Genomic DNA, 22,990 nt, shown 5'->3' on the forward strand with positions numbered 1-22,990 from the left:
AGAGGGTCAGAATGCTGAAAGACTGTCCAGATGTTGCTGTAACAAGATGGGGTAGCTTTCTAGTGGCTAGTCTAAGTTCCATGAATATAAGCCCATTCCTGCTGCCACCAGCTTTAATTCAGAGGTATTTCTGGCAGAGGTAAGAGCTGTAAGTGAATATATCTGAGAGTGATTTGACCTCTTATCTCCAAGTGAGATGGAGATAGCACTGAAGACAAAATTTCAGTGAGTATTGAATTTATTGGCAATACCACTTCATAATAACTCATCAGGAACTGTACTGTCAGGACAAGGGGGAATGGCTTCAAACTGCAGAAGAGTAGGTTTAGATTAGATGTTAGGAAGAAGTTCTTTACTCTGAGATTGGTGAGGCACTGGCACAGGTTGCCCACAGAAGTTGTGGATGCCCCAGTGTTCAAAGCCAGGTTGGATGAAGCTTTGAGCAATTTGGTCTAGTGGAAGGTGTCCCTGCCAATGGCAGAGGGATTGGAACTAGATGATCTTAAGATCCCTTTCAAACCAAACCAGTCTGTGATTCTATGATTCTATAATTAAAGTGGTACTTAATATACTACAACCATCTTTTGTTACTCATAAGCCCCACCACAGGGCCTGAGGCAGTGGTCTTCACATTCACTCCACTGTCTTCCACCAGTATCTAACAACAAACAATATCTTTTATCTTACTCATGACTCCAATCCTGTCTAAAACTGGGAATTTTAGTCCAATACACTAGTGAGCCAAACAGAGACATATGTGGGAAGCAAGTCATACATCCCATGGCCCAGGATGATTTACTAACAGAATGGCAGATATGTTATATTCTGGTATCACAGGATCTACAAGCAGTGAAATCTCTTTAAGACATTTTGTGTATGATCATGCTCCCAGGTCAATCTGTATTCCATTGGTTAAAATTTGGGTGAGCTGTAATCAGCTGACATTTGAGGTCACTTACACCACATTAACCTGGAGTCATTGTGTTGATTCCACGAGGGTGATTCAAATTTAAGGCAGATGAAATTGTTTGCCATATAAATCTGCAATGTATGCTAAGCCAAAAGCCTGGCCTCATTGAAAACACTTCTGTTTGTTTGTTTGTTTACAGTGTCAGGGACATATGACACAACCATACTGAATACTGCCCTCCCTTCATATATGTGGTCCTCCACTCTGCCTGCTGGGTCTTCCCTTGGTGGATACCATAACAGCTCCTCCTTGATCAACACCATGTCTCACTCCACAGGATCAGGTATGGATGATCCCAACTGGACTGATCAGGTCTAATGGATGTAACTCTATCCTGAAACTGGGTCAAAAGCAGTGCTCTTTTTTATTTTTTTTTTTGCACTGCAAGAACTAAAATGACGGAAGAATCAAGATATGCTTGGATTTTTTCTGATTTTTTTTGTAATTTTGTGCTCTCTGCTTTTACACTGACTGTATCTGAAAATCCTTCTTTGTGAGGATCTATTGTCCTGACTGTCTGACTGTTGCTAAACTTTGATGATAGCTTTATCAATGAGGTCAAACTCACATTCCCCTTAAAAACTAGTTTTAGACTCTAATTAAATGAGATTAGCTGGCCCATTGTGAGAGTGACTCATACACTAAAAATGTTATCAGTAAGACTTGAGTGTGCTTATACCTGGTAAGGCCCACTTCTAAATGCTGCATTTCCCAGCTCCAGAAAAAACCCCACACAAACCTTTATCATGGCATACTGTTAAAAGTTTTGCTTTCTGTCACTGTCACATGATTGCAGCTTGTCTGAGGTAAGAGTTTTTCCCCTTTGTCAGTTCAGTAAAATGGTGGTTTGTTGTCACAGTTTTCAAGATTTTTCCTCTGTGCAATTATTATGCATTTTCAGTAATTGCATTTCCAAGCTGACTCTTAATTTCTGTGACTGTGCCACTGACCTTTAGGTATTGGATTTCTTATTTCAGAGAAGTAATAACATTTCACTTCCTCTTTTTGCAGTCTTTGGTGTTCCGAATAACCTGGCTCCCAGCAATCATACTCTGAATGCAGGCCTGAGCTCTTCCTCTACGGGTCAGATTTTTCTTTTCTTCTCTTCAGACTTTGACAGCAACACATTTCTGGCAGACATGTACAGTGAAATCATGCTTGTATCCCAGTTTCTCTCCTGTCCCTCATCCCACTGTCAGCAGCTTATCTGCACACTAAGTTATTCAGTTACGGTGGGTTTATTCTGAGTTGGCCCAGTCCCTAAGTCAGTCCAAGCCAATTTGCTGAATTTTCCTTTTTCCCAACTGCCCAACCTGCAAAAATGTCCATGCAGCCATGAGAGTAGCTTTGTAATATAACTCAAGATAATGTTTTAAAATGGTCACCGTTATTGTCCTGGGCCAACAATATCAATACAGTAACTTGATCTAAGAAAGAGATGGTTAGGCCTGAGATGCCTTCAAAGAGCTGGTGAAATTTGTTGGGAGAGATCATTATTATCACTGGTTTTGGTTTGGTTTTAGTCAGAATACCACCTGCACTGCAGGATTCCTATAACCTCTATTGCAATGTTTTTCTTTGCAGTGTTTGGAGTTCAAAACAACCTGTCTCCAGGCTCTTCAGCCGTGACCCAGAATGCTACTGCAGCCTCTGCAGGTCAGCAACAAAGTAAACCTGGAGAAAGTGTGAGGGTCACCAATGTGTGCTGCCTTTTCCCACCTTTTCTATAGTGACCAGAAAGTTCTTATTGACAGAAGATCCCTCATTACCATTTCTTGGTGCGATATGAAGGGATATTGAGGAACGTTTTCTCTGCTTTGCATGTGCAGTAACAGCTCCCAGTGCCTAGGGCACTAGAGATTTGCTGGCCAGGGAAACCCTTAATTGTTTGAGTTGTCCTGGGTATGCTGAATGAGAAAAGATTGTTGAAATGGTTTGCAGCCCAAGGTTGGTGTGTGTAGATCCCTTGACATCCTTCATCTTTGTCATTCTTGAATTTCTTCATTGCAGCATACGGGATGAAGAACACTTCTCAGAGCAACACCACGGCAGGTACTGGTGTGTCTGCCTCAGCAGGTGAGCGTGTCATTTATAGCTGCTCAGGTATGGCCTTGTACATGCATATCATAATAAAAACCACTTAGAGATTCAGCCAGCTGAGTGACACTCAGGTGCTTAACTTGTCAGTAGCCAAGTCTCCTACCAGTACCTTTCTGAAAAGAAAGTGAGTCAAAAGTTAAGAATAAACAAATGAGCTGGTCTGATTCGGATCTCCCCACCCTGTGATAAATTTGATTATTTAATTGCAACTATTTCTGCTCAGCAGACAGGAAACTGGATAGAAGAGCACGGATCTGAATTGTACTTCATTTGAAGCCAAAACATTTGCAAGGTTGCTCTTGAACATAATTTTGCAGTAGTACCAGCTTCAGCTACTCAAAAACAAAGGAATTGACTTACACATTTTCAGATTAGGGTTTTTTTAATGAGAGAAGTTGAAGTCTTTCTACTGCCCTTTGTCCTTGAACAGTTGAAATTCATCCTTTATAGCTCATTTCTGCAACTCTGGGACTTATAAATTACTTGTCTTTTTTGTTTTGTTTTTTTTTGTTTTGTTTTTTTAATAAGGAAAGCCAAGTTTGTCTTGTAACCCAAGGACGCCCAAAGACGAGGCTTAAAATAGGTGTGAAGACCACAGAAGTTACGATAACGTTTCTAACAAAGGTTTACTCCAGGTTTCTGCTAGAGTAATGGAATAATACCATTCTGGTTATCTTGACTTTCAATGTTGTGTCAATTTGTGTGCAAATTCACATTTGTACACCATGCCAGGCATACTTGATAATGCCTAGTGGCACAAGAGTGACCACAGTGATGCCTTTACTGAGGTTTGGCACAGGCCAAACAAGGTTCAGACTGTAGTTCAGTGTCTCCTAACCCTGCCTGGCTCCCAAGTACATGAAGTGCTTTGTGCTTGACAGTGTAGCTCCTCAGTTTGGGTTGTGCTGGCCCTGCTGACCCCTGAATGTCTCTCTCAGGCTGGGTTTCCATGATTCCATAGTAAGTGTGTTTGAGAAGTGGAGAGAGGTCATTCAACAAATCACTTCCATACATGATTGAATTCCTGATGTTCTCCATTCCTGGTAGCAGTTGCTTCCCTGCTAGTGAAATACACATCTCTAAAGAAACTGAAATACACATCTCTAAAGAAACCTGGAGACATGCACAGCTGTCAGCCTCAGTGACCAGTGTGTCCCTTACAGGGTGCTCGTAGTAGTGGCAACCCCAATCACAATGTGGCTACCTATTTTAATGAACCAAAGTGGTGTGGTTATGTAGTTATGGACTCACACTCATCTCCTCTTTTTTATCACCTTTTACCAATATTCCAGGAGGAACGGTCTTGAGCTCCCAAGGAGATGACGTTCTGCGCAAAGACTGCAAGTTCCTGCTGCTGGAGAAGGACAATGCCCCAGCAAAGGAGATGGAGCTCTTGGTGATGACAAAGGACAGTGGCAAAGTCTTTAACGCCTCTGCCACTGGGCTTAATGGAGGTAACTTCCTTCTTTTGGGACATGTGTATGTTCTGAGGGCAGAGAAGTGGAGAGAAGTTCAGGGTTCAGGATGCTGCACCTGACCTGTAAGTTGACCAAGAAGCTCTGGCAGGCACTTCACCTTTAACCATGCCAGCTGCAATCTGGGTGTAGCTTTTGCAAATTTGAAGCACCAGAGCATGCCATGGGATACTTCACAAAGCTCAGGAGCTTTGAAAGCAAAAAAACTAGATCTGGTTTTAACAGGCAGAGCTATTGTGTCTTCCCAATAAAAATATGCATTTTACCAATGAAAGGAGATAAGCCTGGTTCAACTTCTGATGTAATGTTTTTCATTATATTTGATTCCTATTCAGGATCCTTTGCAGATGATACCTTGAAGAAGGAGAAGCAGGGATTTTCCTCCTCTTATGCTACAGATACTGGCCTAAAATCAGATGCAAATGGTAAGAGTTTGTCCCTGTGGAAATGCAATAGAATTTTTTCCTTTTGTCTCCATTACTACCATTCCCTTTCAAGCACCTGCTCTAAGTTTTGTCATGTACAGAAAGACTAGTAAAATCTTTTATTGTTGTTAAAACAGGAGGACTGAAGTCCATGCCAAAAAGGGATAAAGAAACTTATGCAGGTAAGTGACACAATCAGACTTTCACTGAAGGAAGCATCAAAGCACAGTATACAAAAAGCAATTGTTCTTGAGGGACATGGGTGATCTCTGTGCGATGACATCAGAGGGATGGAATATTCAGGAGGCTACCAGAGAAATTTGTACCAGTGATTTGATTCCAGATAAGCGGGCAGTTGGGGTGTTTTTTTATTGTTAGAGAAAATCAGATAGCAGACAGTCCAGCTGCATCCTGCTGCCAGGACAGATTTCTGGGGAAGAGGGGGTTCAGACAGACCACGTTGTCTATTGCTGTCATTTTTTGTCTCAAATTTGTCCAAAAAATTAACCCCCCAAGCGGATAATTTTTTTTCAGCTGTTATTTTAAAATGCACTGGGTGTTGTCTTCTGTTGGAATTCCCTTTGAAAATACTTTCCTGTCTTCCACAGGGATTAGAATTACATGCACCATGTGCAGAGTGTGGTGTAAAGATTTTTCTCCCTAGACCTTTGTATAATGGATTAGAACTTGGTATCTTTACTGTGAGAGATTCTTAACTCTGAAGTCAAGGAACTCTTCATTAACCAGGAGACTGCTCCTTCTCTCTTCCAGAAATACGAAGTGGTGATATGGGGGGTGCAATTGGATCAGCACCATCCTGGTGTCCCTGTGGTTCCTGCTGTACCTGGTGGAAATGGCTCCTGGGTTTGCTTCTAACCTGGTTGTTTCTCCTTGGATTGCTCTTTGGACTCATTGCCCTGGGTAAGAAATAACTGGGGAACAAAATGTTGAATGGGATGGAAGGACAGAGGGTGTAAGCTGGAAAAGAGGCCAAGCACCAGAGATACCGAGGCAGAGAACTGAGGAGCACATTCAGCTTGTTGGTGACTGCCACTAAGATATTAGAAACGGACAGAAAGAATGGACAGGGAATATAAACCTTTGATGAGGGATTATCTAGTCTTGGGGTGAGCAGGATTGGGAAAGCTCCTGAGATTTGAGGTCTTACAACTCTGGGAATAAATTGCCATTTAAACTTCAGATATCCCTTCTAGGAAAAAAAAAAAGGATATAAAGAACTCTGCAAAACTTGGTGGCCATAGCAATGTGACACAGTGTTGCCATGTCCCTGCTGATAGCAGGAGGTGTTTCAGGCCTGCATATGTGGCAGAATGTTCCATAGCATTTTCCTTTGACCTTCCAGCGGAAGAAGTGAGAAAGCTGAAATCTCGTGTGGAAGACCTGGAAAAAATCAATGGTGGCCTCCTGGCAATTAACCAAGGAAATTCAAAAATAGAAAAGGATGCTAGAATAGACTTTCTTCACGGTATCTCACCCTCCTCGACCTTCCCTTATGAAAATGAAGAGTCGGTCTGGCTGATGGTGAAGAGCAGACTAAACAAGGAAATGGAACGAGGTGAGCAAAGTCAATACCTGTGATGCTGTATGAGACCAAATTATTTCAGGGGGAAAGGGAGCATTTGCTTGCCCATGGGCCTGAAGACTGGAACTTTTTGAGTTCATTGAAGTCTATTAAAGTAGTGCCCTCACCTGTCCTCAGAGACAGCCTGTGCTGGAGGTCAGAGTGCTGTCTCTAACATCGGTGGTGCATCCCTTAAATCTATCAGAAAAGGGAGAAGGAAGAAAGTTGTAAACATGCCATCCTGGTCCAGGATGTATCATGTTTGCTGTAGCAAGTGTGTTTTCTATTTTGAAAGACCTATACAGAAAAATGAACCCACTCGTTGTTTCTCATGCTACTTTGGTTAGCAAGGGAAAGATGATTTACTTCCATTTCACAGAGGATGGAAAGAAGTTAACAAAAGAGAAGCCTACATTCTCCCATCTTCAGAAATTTTATGGGTTTGCAGAAACAAATTTACTGAAGAAACTCACAAAGCCATACTCTGCTGCCTGTAGCCTCAAAATTCAAATAGATCAATCCTTGTAGATGAAATGAGTAACTACTCTGTCATGTAATGCACTCTAACAGCCCCTTCACTTCCTGTTACAGGCTACTTCCGAGGGGAGAAAGGAGAACGTGGTGAGAAAGGTACAGCCATATAGTCCTTCTCTTCCCCTGTCCAGTTCCTTGGCTCTGGCAATGCACAAGTTTGGGGGGGGATGTTGCCACAAGGGTCAAGTGGCAGCGAGGAAGATGAAGATGGTTTATACTTAAACAAAAGGAATTATAGAATTGTTTAGTTTGGAAAAGACCTCTAAGATCATGGAGTCCAACTGTAAACCTAACACTGCCAAGTCCACCACTAGATCATCTCCCTAACTGCCACATCTACATGTCTCCAGAGCCAGTGACTCAACCACTTCCCTGGGCAGCCTGTTCCAACGCTCCATAAGCCTTTTGGTGAAGAATTTTTTCGTAATATCCAATCTAAACCTCCTCTGGTGCATCTTGAGGCCATTCCTTCTTGTGCTATTGCTTGTTGCTTGGGAGAAGAGACCGACCCCCACTTCACTACAACATCCCTTCAGGGAGTTGTAGAGAGCAATAAGGTCTCCACAGAGACTCATTTCCTCCAGTCTAAGCACCCCCAGCTCCCTCAGCTGCTCCTCACAGGATGTGTGCTCCAAGCCCTTCACCAGCTCTGTTGCTCGTCTGGGCTCACCCCAGCACATCAATGTCCTTCTTATAGTGAGGGGCCCAGAACTGGACACAGCACTCGAGGTGCCTCACCACTGCCACGTACAGGGAGATGATCACTTCCCTGGTCCTGATGAACTAAAGCCAGTTTTCCATGTAAACTGTAGTCTCTGAGCCCACGCAAAACAATGTAGGAGGCCAAATCTTGCGTTGTGCCAATGTGAAAGGCCAGGTTATGGTTGCCACTAGTGGGATGGGTTTGATCCTTCACTATTCAATTATGAAGTGTCCCTGTTCACCCTTAACTCCTTCATGCTTCATTGGAGGTGAGAAAGCAACTAGAAAACCAAAGTGAATGAGTAATCACAGGAGATATCTCCAGGATGTCTCCTAATTCAACTTTTTTTGCACTTTTTCCAGGTGACATGGGAGTGCAAGGTCCAAAAGGTGAGTTTGGAGTTGCATGCTTTCTCACGTAGATTGGTAGCCTGCCATAGGGTCTGAGTAGCAAATGGATTTTTGCTAATCCAGAAGTTGGAGAAGCTGATGTTAGTTATCTATTAGTTTAGATATTGTTGTGATGTTTTTTCTCTTCTTCTGGGCAAAGAAAATTTTAGAGTTCATAGTAAAATAGAGAACAGATCTCACTTTGAATTTAGAAAGTTCTTTCACTGGGATGAAACTCATTCCTGAAGCCAGACTCTACCTGGTTTAATCACAGTGTGAAGCACGGAGTGCTTCAGAGGATTTTGCATGGTGTGAATGATTCAGTTCTTTATGTAAATACAAGGGAGATAAAATGGCATTGCTGGACACAGTGAAACTTGCAAACATCCCAGGAACATAAACTCCTTTTCATGGAGGTGAGGGTCAGCCAAAGTGACAAACAAGGAAGACAATATTTCACACTGACTCTTTATTTCTTTCTCTCTACAGGAGACCGAGGACTTCCTGGTGTCCCAGGTGAGCTTTAGTACAATTGCCCTTTGAGGGAGGACATTTAGTGACATTACTGTAGGCAAGAACAGATTTGCACTGCAGATCTAGCTCAGGGTGGTTCTCTAAAGAGTCAATATTTAGCATAGACTGTATCACTTGATTAATATCTTGGTGCTGAGTGTCAGACACATCTTACAGACTCGGTTACAACAAGGCCTTGGCCAGACTTCCACTTAGTTGAATTAGGAGTTGTGAAGATCCCAGTCTACCACTGAAAGACTCCTACAGCTGCATAAGTGCTTGGCCTGGTTTCTTTGTGCTTATATGTATTGTGTTCTTCTAAAGACATCCCCTTTCAAGTGCCCACCTTCTGAGTAGTATATTCTTTACCTCAGCTGATTATTCCCTCCAGGCTTCAGGTTCTCCTACTTTGCATTTTATTCTTTCATGGTGCAGAGTCAAGAACTGTGAACATTTATTGTGGTTTTCTTTCCAGGAATTCCTGGTCCAATTGGGCACCAAGGACCAGAAGGACCAAAAGGACAGAAAGGCAGCATGGGTAAGGCTCTCTGTCAATGCTGTGAGTCTTTCACAACTGATTGACAGTGGCATGGGAATACAGGCCCCAGGTTACCTTCCCCAGTGGAGGTGGCCATGGATCCTTTTGCCCAAGGCCTCCTGGAGACACCTTGTTTTACACAGCATTTGTTTTCTGTAGGTGAGCCTGGAATGGAAGGTCCCATGGGACAAAGAGGTCGAGAGGGTCTACCAGGGCCTCGAGGGGAGCCAGGACCACCTGGACTGGGAGAAAAAGGAGACAGAGGTAGGAGACAGGTGTCTTGTTGTTGGATAAAGCAGAGATGGACAAAAGCTAGAGTTTGCTCCCAATTAATAAAACACCTCAGTAGCAGAATTTGATTTCATTATTCCAGTCCAGATTTCATGTCAGACATTTCCCAGCATAGACATAGGTTGTTTTGGATTGCCAGGTCTGACAGTCAAGTTTGAGTTCAACAGAACCAAAAGCTCTTTACTATCAAGATTGTCTTCTTCCTGTTATCCCAGTCACCAAAGCTGGGGAACTCGTCTTGCTGAAGCCCAGGGAGCTCGAATCTTTTTCTTGAGCAATGAGTGCCTATTTGGGTGTTTTGAACCGACCAGCAGATTATTCATGACGCTTGCCAGAGAAAGAGTAACAAGAGATGGGATAATGGAAAAATGGGAGTACAATTATATTCTATTGCAACTATTCATGCTCTTATTTTGCAGGTGCTATTGGTGAGCCAGGTCCTCCTGGGCCACCTGGACCCCCAGGTTCTGCTGGCCTAAAAGGTAAATAAGAAGATGGAGAGAGAGGACTTAGCAGAGTGATTAGGGGTAAACAAGCATCCCAGCTTTCCTGTTTCACTTGTCTGGCTCTGCAGTAACCAGAAAAGTGAACTGATGGTCTCAGTTTAGATAAAATTTACTTTGGTGGTTACACATAACCTTTAGAGCAATAAATTCTTGGAGATTTTTAGTGAGAATGGGGAGTGGCAGGGAAGTTTCTCAAAACACCAGTCTTTAAGATGTGTGATATTTCCAGCTGTTTTTTCTTTGCTTTCAGAAATACTAAGGCAAACTCCATTTCTCTAACAAGCTTCCAATAGAGTTACAGTTCTACAGTCCATGTAACTGAGATAAAAATTGTACTATAAAAATGGGTCCCACTTGAAGCACAGATACCGAGCATCTCAGCCAAGATGGAAGGCTTGTGTCTCTTTACTTTAGGGAAAAACACTTCTTCATTGTCACAGAGAACTAAGTTCTGTAAATTTGTCCTGGTTTTGAGGATGCCAGGGATGCAAATTCTTCCAGTGTTTGGGGAAATTCCAATCCACTAAACACCTATTGGGTTGTGGGTGTTCTTGGGCAAACTGAAATAGATTTGTTCATTTTCTAATTGTGGTGTTACTGAAAGAAAATCCATGTTGCTCGTTCACAGGTCTGATGGGTTCTCCAGGCCCACAAGGTCCTCCAGGTGAGTGCTGCATTCCTTTGCTGTGGCATCTAGAGACTAGGGAAAACCAAAACAGAGTGACAGCTTCTCACAGCCTTTTCTGCTTCAGTGATGCATTGTGGTGAGTGGCACGAATTGAAACCTCCATCTCCTTTTTGTGCAGGTCCTCCTGGCCTACAAGGATTTAGAGGAGAAGCAGGTCTCCCAGGTGCTAAAGGTAGGTTTCTCTCCTTCCTGCTGCTTACAGCAGCACTGACTGATGTGCTTTTCTGGCACTGCCCTGAGCAGCAGACTTGGTCTGACCATGTAAGATTTTGATGCTACAGGCGAAGAAAAGCATAAGACTGAGGAAAAGGGAGGAGAAACCAAACTTAGTTGTTGCAAGCAAATATTGAGAAATAAAGGAGACACAGAGCTAATAGAGTAGTCTAGGTGAGGAAACATTTGATGGATGGAGCTGTATTGGAGGAAAGGAATTTCAGTTTGAGTTTGTCTGCTATCAGAGAATCTGTATTCCCTCCATAATTTTTCTTGATGCATGAAATTTCTTTCCCTTGTGACTTATAATTACTATTCCTCAATCCTCAATGTACCTTTCAGGTGAGAAAGGAGCCAGTGGACCTCCTGGACCCAAAGGTATGTTGATCACTTAGTTGTCTTCTGTGGTTATTTTCTTTAGATTCCTTTAGATATGGGTACTGTCCATGGGTACTAACTACTATCCTTGTTTGGCTTTTTCTTCTGTGCTCTTGTCAGAAAGCAGACTTTATTTTCCTAATGGAAACATTTTACAATGAAACAATCTCACATAATCCTTCCCTTTTTCATACCACAGGTGATCAGGGTGAGAAGGGTTCTCGTGGAATGACAGGTCAGTAAACTGGAACACTGGAGCAACAGCCTATCTAATATGCATGTGCCTTATTTGTGTTTTCAAAAAAAAGTATAGTCCAGCCAATCCCAGTTAGCTTTCTGGAAAAGTATAATGATTGTTACTGGTTATAGGAGTTTTATTTTTGCACCCAAGCTATAAACAAATAGATCCCACTCTTGATTCCAGTAATCTTGGTAGCGATCTTTGTATTTAGCTTTTCTTTTCTAATGCCCAGGGACAGTCATGAATCATGAGTTCTGAACATCCTGTCAATGCTGGTTTTCAGTTGCAAAGGAGCAAATGTATCTGATAGTCATAAATTGTGTCTTCACCAAGGTTGGTTTGATTCATTTTCATACTGTTTTGCTACAGGTGAACAAGGCTCAAGAGGAATGCCTGGACCTCCAGGAGAGCCAGGGGCTAAAGGACCTGCAGGTGGGTAACAGAAAGCAGCTATTTTCATACGTGAGGCAGTGTCATTGCCACCTAGAGTGTGTTTCTGTGAGCACAGACAAGGAAACAACACAGGTGTGGAATAATACTGGTTTCTCTGGACAGCTCCCATTAGTCTGTGCACTCAGGAAAGGCATCCTGTAGAGAAGTTTTGCATGAGTGTTTCCTGGACCTTCAGTAACTGCAGCCAAGGTTTCTTTCAGATGCAACATGATGAGAAGCCACTCTTATATTTAGGGCTGTGCTCCACTTAGGAGGAGAACAGGACAACTGTGGTACTTTTTCAGTAGTCCCTGACAATCTCTTTCCTTTGGACAGGACAAGCTGGCCGTGATGGACAACCAGGTGAAAAAGGTAAGGGATTCCTTTGAGGTAGAAGTGCAGGTACTTTCTGACTTGGCAGGAGGTGGATTTGTAAAAGGGGTGGGAGAAAGATGACAGCAGATTCACATTCTGGGATCTTGCTGTCTCAGATCTGTAGAATCAACCATGTAAGCACAGAACTGAGACATTTAATGAATTGGCCTGTGAACTTGTGACAGAGTTCTCCCTACAGAACTCTTCTGTCATTGATGTTCCCCTCTCAGACACTGCTGCTGGAAATGGCCAGGTGGCTGTGAGGATGCAATAGGTAGAAAGTGCTGCAGCACAGCTGGTGGCCAAGCTTGAATGGATTGGTAGATTGGAAGTCAGTGACTTATGTCTTGTTAATGATAATTTTATCTGTAGGTGAACCGGGTCTTATGGGAATGCCAGGTGTCCGAGGCCCTCCAGGACCCTCTGGAGATGCAGGAGAGCCAGGTAAAACATGCAGAGAACAAAAATGCTTTTTTCTCAGTCAGGAACACAGATGTCTTTGTCAACAATTTCCAGTCTTAATTTGAATTTAAGGCTGGCAGAGGATCTCTGTACTGTAAGATGGTGATGAAAGGAAAATACATGGGAATCTAGACCCTTCATGATCCCAGGATTATACACACTGTAAACATCAGCTGCTATGAGCCAGCCTTCAATTTACATACCAGTTGTTCAGCCAGTTTGCAAACTTGTGAATTGTGTGCTATAATTTCATGTAAATGTAATCTTTTTCTCCCTGTCTATCTTTTTCACACCTGAAATTTGTTTAGACACCTTAGAATTTTTGCCTTTTTCTGACAGGTCTCACAGGACCCCAAGGACCGCCAGGTAGGCTTTTCCACTGTATTCCAATTTATCAATATTTATCCATATCATTTTGATATGGGCTCAAAAAACTCTTGTAATTTTCCCTCTGGGCTGCTCAGGTAAGTGACCTGAGCTTCCAGAGTGACATCTCAAGGTTTCTGTATCTCCCTAGGCTTTTGAGAAAGGTTTTGTGGTTGGTGTGTAGATACTGAGCAATGCAGGGCCATGCAGTGTTGAAAATTTGCCTCTCCCTAAAATGTAGTTTTCAACGAATAACATGTTCCCTGTGCATCACTGAAAGGTCCTTCTAATTAGCTGCAGAAACAGAAGGTTGAGGATGTAGCAACAGAAGTGGAAACAGAGAATGTGACATCTTTAAGCAATGGTGGTTTGGGGGGCAGTTCACCAGGGAATTCATCCAGGAGCCTCAGGACAGGTAGCAGTACCTGGAAGAAGCTACAGGTAAATCTAGGGAGCAGTGTCATCATCCAGGGAGCAGTGGGAGCAGGGAAGCCCAGGGACACTACCACCCCAATCTGTTCCTCCACATGCTGTCAGGGACCTGCTCATAATGCTGAAAGCCAAGGTCTGGAGTAGGGAGCTCCTATAAATCCACACGTGAAAATCCCACTGGGGCACCTGGAAGCAGTGCAGCAAACAGTATTTGCACTAACCATTTCAAATTGTTTGTCTACCTCATATCAGGACTTCCAGGCAACCCAGGCCGACCAGGGGCTAAAGGTGAGTTTTGTTTCTTCCCTAATACTCCTTTTCACTTATTTTAGCGAGGATTAACTGCTCTACTGACCAGTGCCTGGATCAACAGTGGCATCTAGTGGCTTTGGGAAGGGGAGGTTTGAGAAACACGGTAGCCATAGCATTTCCTGAGCATACAGGAAAGGCAGGGAGGGCATGTGCTGAGGGACACGGCATGACAGCTCCTCACTGAGAAAACCTTGGCACGCCTTGTTCTGCCCTGAGCATGTGAGTGTGATGCCTGGTGACTGCAAGGGAAGCTGTGTGCCTGCCCCGGATAAATCAAGGCCTATTGCCTATGCTGGCAGATGGAGTGCTTGGAAAGCTGATCAGAGGATATCTCTGGATTAGCTGAGCTCTCTTGCTTCCCCCATGATCTTTTAGTACTATGACTTTTCAGGCAAGAGATCAGGGGCAAAGAGGACAGAAATTACATGTTTAATAACGTAATGTCATTGAACTAGTTACAGATCTTCCCCAAAAAAGAAGCTCATCTTTTGTGTCTTTGTTTTCCTAGGAGAACCTGGAGCTCCAGGAAAAGTCATAAGTGCTGGTATGTAGTGCTGTGAGAGTTCAAACACTTCTGCTTTTGGAGATTTTCTCTGGTTTTTGTTATGCATCCTCAGTTCCTCTCAACCATGTGTCACACTTGTACTGAGGCTCCCTGTGCCGGGAGAATACATCTGTGATAGATGTGGGATTCCTAAAGTGTAGATTTGTTACACAGTCACTGGATGTGTGCATATAACTGTATGTGTGCAAGTGTGCGTGTTTGTTTTCCAGAGGGCTCATCAACTATTACCCTGCCAGGCCCACCAGGTCCCCCAGGCCCACCTGGCCCCACTGGACCTCCAGGTGTTCCAGGTGAGGAAGCCGCTGCCCTGCTGTGGTTTTTGCAGGCAGCTTGCATTGCTGTGCATCCAGTTCTTATTTTAATGTATAAGTTTCATGTCTCTGCCAGACTGCCCTGTCTGGGAGGCAAGATGGCTCGTGCAGGGCTCATGGTCCTCGCCCTTCCCTGCAGAAAGACCAGGGTCAGGATGAGTTAGAAAGGCAGCAGCCTCAAGGGAGAAGTGGAATAAGATCACAGTGAAGAAGGACAGCAGGGAGGGACAAGAAGATGAAGAAACTGGGCACGCTGTTGTTATCCTTTGATGTGATGAGTACAAAGTAGTGATAGGTCAAATCCAGTGAGTAGAATCCAGCTCTTTTGCTGCTCAAGAAAGCAGGCTTGTGTCTGATCCCTTTCCTGGCACTGTTACTGAAATGAGGAAGTACTTGTTTTCCAGTCTTAGCTTTCAGCTCTAGACAGCAGAATTCCCTCATGAGCATCTGGAAATCTTTCATACACACACACAGACACAGACACACACTCTGGCCATGCATGAGATCAGTTCTCAGATTCCTCTGTCCCTGGTCAGACACTGCCCTCCACATGCTGGTGTCAGGCAGCAGAGTTTCTTAGGCCTGGTTCTCAGGGCACTTTTGTGGCTCTTCCAGCTCTATAGCTGGAGCTAATCCTGGTTTGGCAGAGCCAGTCTCAATTTGCAGCAGAGAATGCAAGAGGAGGCCTGTTGCATTTCTATTGTGGTCAGTAGCATTCTGCTTATTTCTCCAGCCTGAGAGGCACCAAGCACTTTAATTGCCAAATGATGGAAAAAAAGCATCTTCTCCAGAGCTTCAAGTAATACATGGAACATTGATTTATTCATACCCCATAGCAATTCCATTTAGCTGTATAGAAAAGTACATTATTTGATAGTCTTAGTTCTTATAAAAGGCCTATTGATTCTTTCCCGCTACTGTAAAATATAACCAGGGAAATCTAATGAAACCTGTTGTTTTTTTCCTTTGAAATCAGGTCCTGTTGGCCCAGCTGGTCTCCCTGGACAGCAAGGTATCATCTCCATCAGCTTTGATTATGCTTCTTAAGAGAACGGAATTCATTAGTTTTCCTTTGTTTCTTATTCTCTCAGCCCTTGGCACATTCCCTCTCCCTTTTGTTTGCAGATTTCTTCCTTTCAGTTCATTTTTCTGCATTATTTGGCTTAATTAATCTTGTAAAGAATTTCTATTATTTTTCGTTTTCCCAGGGGAAGAAGAAGGGGGGTAAGAGGAGGGTAAGAGCCAGAGTATTGTGGCTGCTGCAAATGTCTGGTTTTCCTTTTGTTATTTTTTCTGAGGGCTGGTGTTTCTAAGGCACTTCTCAAGTGCACTTGCCTCTCTGTGATAGGGGATATAGCCCAGCTGGATACCTCCTGCCATTTTGAAAGTCAGGAGAACAAACTAGAGCCCAGTTGGGAATAATGTCGCTGTGAAACCACTGCCAATTGGACAGACATCTGTTTGGAAGGGCCTGAACAGAGCTGACCCCTTAGAACCTCTCTTAGCTGGTTTTCTGTGATACTGTTAGAGCAAATTATACAGTAATTTCCACATTGGAATGCAGTATCCCCCAGAGCTGGGGACTGCTCCAGTTCATATAAAGAAAGTCTGAATCCGTTGTCAGGGAGGTGAGGAGTGGGTACAAAATATCCCTCTCTCTCAGTTACATAATTCACTTTCTCTTTTTTTTTCTTTTTTTTTTTTTTTTTTCTCCTGAAAAAGGTCCACGGGGTGAGAAGGGATCCCCAGGTGAAACTGTGGTAGAAACTATCAGAACAGAAGTCTCGTCATTAGCATCTCAAAGTAAGTGGCTCTGCCTTTCCAATCCTTTGCTTGGAGACAGGTCAGAGCCTCAAGGCCCACTCTGAGCTACCAGGAGATGCCCCTACCTCTTTCCCCTCAACATGACACAGGGCATGTGTCTGTGCTTGGTGGTGGGACTGCCTCTTCTGCCCTCCTTCTCATTTGTGCATCCCAAAGTCATTTCAGAAGGAGGTAGATGGCACCAGTCCCGTGTCACAGAGAGGGAAGCTGAGGAATGGTGGCTGGTGGACAGCTGCTAACAGCAGAGATGGTCACAGGGCTGAGAGCTTTCAGCCTGGCCTTTCAGCCACTGTGCTCACACAAGGCAGTTCCCTGTGCAATATGAATGTGGAGCCGTCTGCAAGAGGAGAACCAGTTTGAAAAGGCATGTTAATCTGTGCAACAGAAATAATCTCTCTGCAAATTAGGGGGCAAATGCTATTTTAAGACGAAAATAAGTGGAGCAGAACAGAATGGTTTAGCAACATCCCAAGAAAATTGCTTGCTCTGTGCAATACTAGATGTGTGGTGCACTTTCAGTCAGTATTCTTAGGGTCTGAGACCCCTGCGAATGTGCAGCAGAGAGAAGGCAGAAGAGAGCGTACAATTATAAGTGTTCCTTGCCTGATCACCATCTGAACTGGGGCCATGTAGATTCAGACCATGCTGCAGTACCGTCCCATTCCCCATTTAGGAGTCTTGGATCTCAGCATCACTAAACTTTGAGTCTGTGCCTCAATTTGGAGGTGAGGGTACCTCTCAAAGTACAGTCAAGATAACACAGTGCAGCTATTTGTTATGTCTGCATTATATTCTCCTTCCCAAACTTGCCTCTCTTTTAAATAGTCTTTCTTCTCCTTGAAAGTTCTTTCCCTTCTCCTCTGTCCTTTGAGTCCTTTGCTATTTCCCTTGGCAACCATTACTTTCCTCCCTGTGTCCAATATGCTGCCAGCCTGCTCAGCACTCTGTTTTGCTTCATATCCCAGCCTGCAGGCTGTCAACCAAACACATATATCCTCTGTCTTCTCTTCCTCAGCTTTGGCTTAGGTCACCCAGGTCCTGCCTTAGTCCACTTTTGATTGTAAGAACTTCTAACAGCAATGTATCAACAGAGTTTCCATAGCAGCAGTAGCTCCATAGCAACAATTTTCCCTTGTTTGTGTGTGTTTCTTTTGCACAGTGCTTGGAGATTTACAGGGGCGAGCAGGACCACCAGGTCCCCCTGGACCACCAGGTAGGTGATACAGCAGAGCTCAGTACTTAAGCAGGGGAATTCTCACACACCTGGCATGTTTCTGGGCCATGCAGTTTACTGAGTAAATATTCCATTTTGTTGCTGTACTGTTTCTTTTGTCATCAGGTGAATCTGTGCAGGGACCCCCTGGACCTCGTGGTCCACCAGGTAAGAGCTTGTTCCTCTGAAACAAAACAGGAAAGTGGGAGGTTTTTCCAGTGCCTCTATTCTGTGCCTTTCAGTATCCCAGATCTTGTACCTGGTGGAATTTAGTAGGCCTGACTTTACTGGAAGCGATATGTCCCATAGTGAGTTCCTACTAACACAATTTCGCTGCGGCAAGATGCCACCCAACAGAGGACATTTGCTTTGGCAGAGGTTTCCAGCCAGAGTAGTAATTCATAAAAGCCATACTTCTTGGAAAGACACCCAAAGTTTTCAAGTTCCCAAAGGAAGTAACTTCAATCAATTCCACATTTATTTCTTACTTGTCCAGCCTTAACTTCCAGCTGCAGACAGATGGAGAGGTTCTTATCATGAGGAACATATCCCCACTCCCCCTCCTGCATAGGTTTCCCTTCAACAGCCAGAACAGGGGAGGTGCAGGAGGACATGAGGGAGGAGCACCTCGTTTCTTGCTCTCTGCTCAGTAGGAAAAGGGGGCAGGTCAGGTGTTTGAACACTCCCTTTCACTGCAGTGAAGGCCAGCTGCGATAGGCACCCTGTACCACACAGAAAAGAGTCTCTCTGTCTTTTGTCTGCTACGGTGGCAAATTATAATGAAAATTAACTAACAGGGATAGATGTGTGTGGAGCAAATGATGATATGAGCATCCGCTGGGAAATACTAGAGCTAAGGCCATGGCTGGAGATGTAGCAGCTCTGAATGCATTTACAAACGTTGCTGACGCTCATCTTTCCTGAAGCCTTTTTGTGTCCCTTTTGCATAGGAGAAGGATTGCCAGGACCTCCAGGTCCACCAGGGAGACCAGGATCTTCCAGGTCCACCTCAGGTAGGTTCTTATCACTCATTCCCTGACCTGTGCCCTGGGAATGTCCTGTTGGGGTCCCTGAGAGCACATACTTGGCTGGAACCGGGTGGAGCCAGAGAAACCTTGTGTCGTGTTCTGTTGGGTGTCATGTTCTGTTGCATACCATGAAGAAACCTTTTTGTTTTAATTACAGAAGCATTCTTCACAGGCCCACCAGGTCCACCAGGACCACCAGGACCACCAGGCCCGAAGGGAGACCAAGGTGGGTATATCATGCTGCCTCACCAAGGTGCTAGATGGATCTCACCACCTTAGACTGAAAAGAAGGAAGGATAGGCTTGAGAGCAGGAAGCATCCTGCCTTTCTGTGGCTGTAAGAAAGCTTAGTTTTCACTAATTAGGGACTCCTGTCTGCAATAAAACAAGTCAGTCTTTGTCAGAGAAATTTGGTGGCCTCCTGTACTGGTGGCAAGGCAATCAATGGATTCCCATCCCAACTTTTCAAGCCCATTAGATTCAAGAGCATTCAGAGCTTCAAATTTGCTATTGAAGGGAAACAGTCTTTTTTGCAAAATGGTGTGTGGACTAATGGAAGGAGGGGTTCCTGTGAATTGTAGCTCAGCTCTCAGCTGGCAAGAAACCGTGGCACTTGGTATCCTTACCCATTTCTCCCCTGCAAATTGAAGGCCAAGATAATACACTGCAGTGTGGGCTGGGATGTTGCAGATGAGAGTAAAGCAACTAATAACACTGTTCCTCTGCTCCCCTGTTTACAGGCGAACGAGGTCCACGAGGACTCACGGGTAAGGAGGCTTCCAGAAGGTGTCAGTGGGTTCAGGGTAGGTTGCCTGTGTGTATAACTGCTCCTCCATTTCTGTGTCCCACACAGGAGAACCAGGTGAACCCGGCCTTTCAGCATTCTCCTCCCATGGTCAGTCTGTGCCTCCTTTCCCCTTTTGAATTCATTGTCCCTAGGCTAAAACCAGGGGCAAAATTCTGCTCTATTGATTCTAGCTTGGTTTTAGTGGAGCCAGGATTTTGTCCACACACTTTATTCCTGTGAATCTCTGACTCTCCTTCTGCAATTTCCAGGTGAAAGAGTCACCATACAGGGTCCCCCAGGCCCACCAGGCCCACCTGGACCAAAAGGTGAAGTTTAAAATCTTTCTTTCTTTCTTTCTTTGCTGGTGGCCTCACACAGCCAAGCAAGGTTGAGACCTTGACAGAACCTGGTCCTTTGGTAACTACAGCTGTGCTCACCCTGCCTTTTCAGGCAGAGTAGGCCTATGGCAATAGAATTACTCTGAGCCCAAGGCACTTGAGCAGGTCACAGAAGACTCAGGAAAGCTACTGTGGCCTCTTCCTTATTCCCAACAAGCTGTTAATTCAGGACAGTCATTACAAGGGCTGGGTAGTTGCTTCTCTGACAACTCTTAGCTCAACTGTTTTACATGACCATGCTATGTAACGTGCAGTGACCCCCATTACAACTGTCTGTCTCCCTTCCCTCACTGTTTTCCAGGTGATGCAGGTGTCCCAGGTGCTCCTGGTATCCCAGGAGCATCTCGAGGTAAGAGGCCGGATGATCATTGCTCTGATATTAACAAGGAATGCTGACATCCTGGTGGAGACTTCGAAAAAGCTCCTTTAACTTTTACCAGTGAGGTTGCCAATATAACGCTGATGGGATTTGTGTTCAAAACCTCTTTTTGCACAGCTTTCCTTTAATCATAAAATTTAAGAACTGTTAGTTCTTCTTTTTTTCCAGCTTACTGGGAATCTTTTGAGCCAGAGTTTTTCCTCTGTGTGAGTAGGTTCTTGAACTGGAGCTGCCCAGGCTGCTGGGATTGGGAGCAGCAGGGCAGTGAGGTTAGACTAATGAGCTTGAGTGCTTTATAATCTCCATCTGTATTCTGCACAGCGTTGCACTCTGGTGCACAAACTGACCAGGTCTGCCCATTTGAAGGTCTCTGGACTCAGCCCTGCAGAGCTGAATGGGCTGAGTTATAAGATACTGGATTAATTGAAGACATTATACTTCCAAATAGCCCATGCACAGGCTGTGTTTAGAGATGGAGGGGGAGCCCCTTCCTAGTTCATTTCCAAAGGTCTTTCCAGACATGTGGGAAGGGCTTGATGCAAGTACACTTTAGCATGATTTGGTCTAATGCAGCCATGCCAAAAACACTCCTTCTCCTTACAATGCTTTCTGTAGGTGGATCCAGACAAATTCAGGGGCCCCCAGGACCTCCTGGGCCACCCGGTCCTCCTGGCCCAGGTGGAAGTTCATCTCTAGAGATTCAGCAGTATGTCACTGACTACCTGAAGAGTGAGTATAACGAGATTTTTGCTGTGGGTCAGCAATGCATGCCTATCACTCATTTGCTCCCTGAGCCCTTGTCCCCCCTTTAGAAACAGCAACCCTATTACTCTGGACTTAATTCTGTTGAGTACTGTGAATTGTTGTTGCCCACTGTGGCCTCTGCAGAACTGTGCTTCTGTTTTCCTGTTCATTGCCAGGTCTGGTAATTGTGCAGATGGTCAGTCTTTCCTCTTACTGATGTGGGCATATCTTGGGCTTCCTACCTAGGTGACAACGTCAGGCATTATTTGACTGGTGCCCAGGGCCCACCAGGCCCTCCAGGCCCACCTGGAGTTATCACCACTGCAGATGGGATGACCCTGGATTATGCAGAGCTGGCTACCCGTGTTATGAGCTATATGACAAGTAAGCACCGTGTTGGTAAGCTCTGCACTGAGCCATACCCTCAGCTAAGCTGGTACAGCACCTGGGAGGTGAGAACCAGAGGAGAAGCAACAGTCTTTAAATAGCAGCACCTCAGCCCTACTCATCTTCAGCAGTCTTGGCCCAGGACAGCACAGAGTTGAGGTGCCCTCTGAGCCTGGTCCTATTTTAATGGTCAGATTAAGTAGTAGTTGCTGCTGTTTAAAACATCTCACATTAAACATTTGCTGTTAGACCCTTTAACACCCCCAAGACACAAACAGAGGTGCCTTTATTTAGTATATGTGATCTCAGGTATTCTGGGGTTGTCTTGTAGGCTTGGGGCCCTGCTGAAGTAGATGAAATTCCCAGAGCTTTTAGAAGTAGCCTGGAAACTCTGTCAGAAGAGCACAGACCACAAAGCTGTGGAGACAGCCAGGGTGTATGGGATAGCAACTGATGCATAGTTGGGGGCAGGAGAAGCCCATTTTACCAGTTAAACTGGATTAATTCAGCTTTCCTTTGTCCCCTCCTGACCCCTCTTCAACTTCTATCTCATCCTGATGTAAAACCTTTTCATTCCAACAGGCTCTTCAGGTCGCTATGAGTCATTTGCCAGCTCAGTGTCAACAACATCCACTTTGTACCAAGAACTTCTGGACCTGCTGCGGAGTAAGTGACTCTCAAGGGGAACATGAGACTGGGGGTAAAGCATCCCATCATCCTGGAGATCTATCTTTCCCTTCCAGTCTCCTGCCTTCAGCTGGAGTTACCTGCAGCTGCTTCAGAGGGCAAAGGGCTGCCATAGGTGCTGCTGAGTGGCCTGTGATGTCTCCTTCCATGTTCTTTTGAGATAGATTTGTGTGTCTTCCCTTACCTTTGTTACCCTTTCGCTTTTCATACCCACAGTTGCAACTCTACAGTTTCTTCCTCTTACTCTCTCTGCTCCCATCCCCTCCTTGTCTATCTAAGTAGCATCTGCCTATTTCTTTCCTTCTCAGCAACTCCCCACAATTTTCCCCAGTCTCCCTCTCACTAAACCTTGGTCACCCACTAAACCTTTCCAGCTCCCCCACTCTCTTAGGGTTCCCCTCATTCCTTTTGCCCACCCCAAAGCCTTGCTATGTCATTGTCCTTAAGGCGAGGAACGTTCCCAGCTCTCTATTTTTTTCTATGCAAGCACTGTTACTGATAGATAGTGCTGCAGGATGTCATTTTGCTGTGCCTGAGGGTGTTGATGGCCAGCACTGTGCTCCAAATGGTGCTGAAATGCCACAGACCTCAGCGTGGTCTTTTCCCAACTGAGATGCTTTTTATTCCCTTTACCCAAGATGCTGTCCAGGGTGTCCCAAAGAAATACAGCACAAGGCAGTCCCTTTAGCAATCCAAATTCTCATTTGCCTCAAACCCTTGTTGTGGGAGATTCCCAGCTCTGC

General features: G+C 44.6%; 1 protein-coding gene across 2 annotated transcripts in view; it reads left to right on the forward strand.

Annotated features, from left to right (window-relative positions):
- COL17A1 (collagen type XVII alpha 1 chain) overlaps window positions 1-22,990 on the forward strand; it is a 40,444-nt gene that overhangs the window by 12,036 nt on the left and 5,418 nt on the right. The window contains exons 10-48 of one of the 2 annotated variants that reach the window (XM_050338607.1): window positions 1,110-1,253; window positions 1,982-2,053; window positions 2,555-2,626; window positions 2,981-3,046; window positions 4,363-4,524; window positions 4,881-4,970; window positions 5,108-5,152; window positions 5,742-5,891; window positions 6,334-6,546; window positions 7,144-7,182; window positions 8,152-8,178; window positions 8,668-8,694; window positions 9,167-9,229; window positions 9,389-9,493; window positions 9,940-10,002; window positions 10,655-10,690; window positions 10,833-10,886; window positions 11,270-11,305; window positions 11,505-11,540; window positions 11,916-11,978; window positions 12,315-12,350; window positions 12,726-12,797; window positions 13,155-13,181; window positions 13,866-13,901; window positions 14,434-14,469; window positions 14,700-14,780; window positions 15,778-15,813; window positions 16,524-16,604; window positions 17,785-17,838; window positions 17,965-18,006; window positions 18,795-18,851; window positions 19,024-19,092; window positions 19,606-19,632; window positions 19,719-19,760; window positions 19,922-19,978; window positions 20,352-20,399; window positions 21,045-21,158; window positions 21,420-21,557; window positions 22,143-22,226. In XM_050338607.1, coding sequence (XP_050194564.1) covers window positions 1,110-1,253; window positions 1,982-2,053; window positions 2,555-2,626; window positions 2,981-3,046; window positions 4,363-4,524; window positions 4,881-4,970; window positions 5,108-5,152; window positions 5,742-5,891; window positions 6,334-6,546; window positions 7,144-7,182; window positions 8,152-8,178; window positions 8,668-8,694; window positions 9,167-9,229; window positions 9,389-9,493; window positions 9,940-10,002; window positions 10,655-10,690; window positions 10,833-10,886; window positions 11,270-11,305; window positions 11,505-11,540; window positions 11,916-11,978; window positions 12,315-12,350; window positions 12,726-12,797; window positions 13,155-13,181; window positions 13,866-13,901; window positions 14,434-14,469; window positions 14,700-14,780; window positions 15,778-15,813; window positions 16,524-16,604; window positions 17,785-17,838; window positions 17,965-18,006; window positions 18,795-18,851; window positions 19,024-19,092; window positions 19,606-19,632; window positions 19,719-19,760; window positions 19,922-19,978; window positions 20,352-20,399; window positions 21,045-21,158; window positions 21,420-21,557; window positions 22,143-22,226 — 2,700 coding nt within the window. Of the gene's footprint in view, window positions 1-1,109; window positions 1,254-1,981; window positions 2,054-2,554; window positions 2,627-2,980; window positions 3,047-4,362; window positions 4,525-4,880; window positions 4,971-5,107; window positions 5,153-5,741; window positions 5,892-6,333; window positions 6,547-7,143; window positions 7,183-8,151; window positions 8,179-8,667; window positions 8,695-9,166; window positions 9,230-9,388; window positions 9,494-9,939; window positions 10,003-10,654; window positions 10,691-10,832; window positions 10,887-11,269; window positions 11,306-11,504; window positions 11,541-11,915; window positions 11,979-12,314; window positions 12,351-12,725; window positions 12,798-13,154; window positions 13,182-13,865; window positions 13,902-14,433; window positions 14,470-14,699; window positions 14,781-15,777; window positions 15,814-16,523; window positions 16,605-17,784; window positions 17,839-17,964; window positions 18,007-18,788; window positions 18,852-19,023; window positions 19,093-19,605; window positions 19,633-19,718; window positions 19,761-19,921; window positions 19,979-20,351; window positions 20,400-21,044; window positions 21,159-21,419; window positions 21,558-22,142; window positions 22,227-22,990 lie in introns of both variants that reach the window. The other variant, XM_050338598.1, reaches the window with a different exon arrangement.

Source organism: Myiozetetes cayanensis, unplaced genomic scaffold (assembly GCF_022539395.1).
Source record: "Myiozetetes cayanensis isolate MyiCay16 unplaced genomic scaffold, myiCay2020 scf10, whole genome shotgun sequence".
NCBI classification, from domain to species: domain Eukaryota; kingdom Metazoa; phylum Chordata; class Aves; order Passeriformes; family Tyrannidae; genus Myiozetetes; species Myiozetetes cayanensis.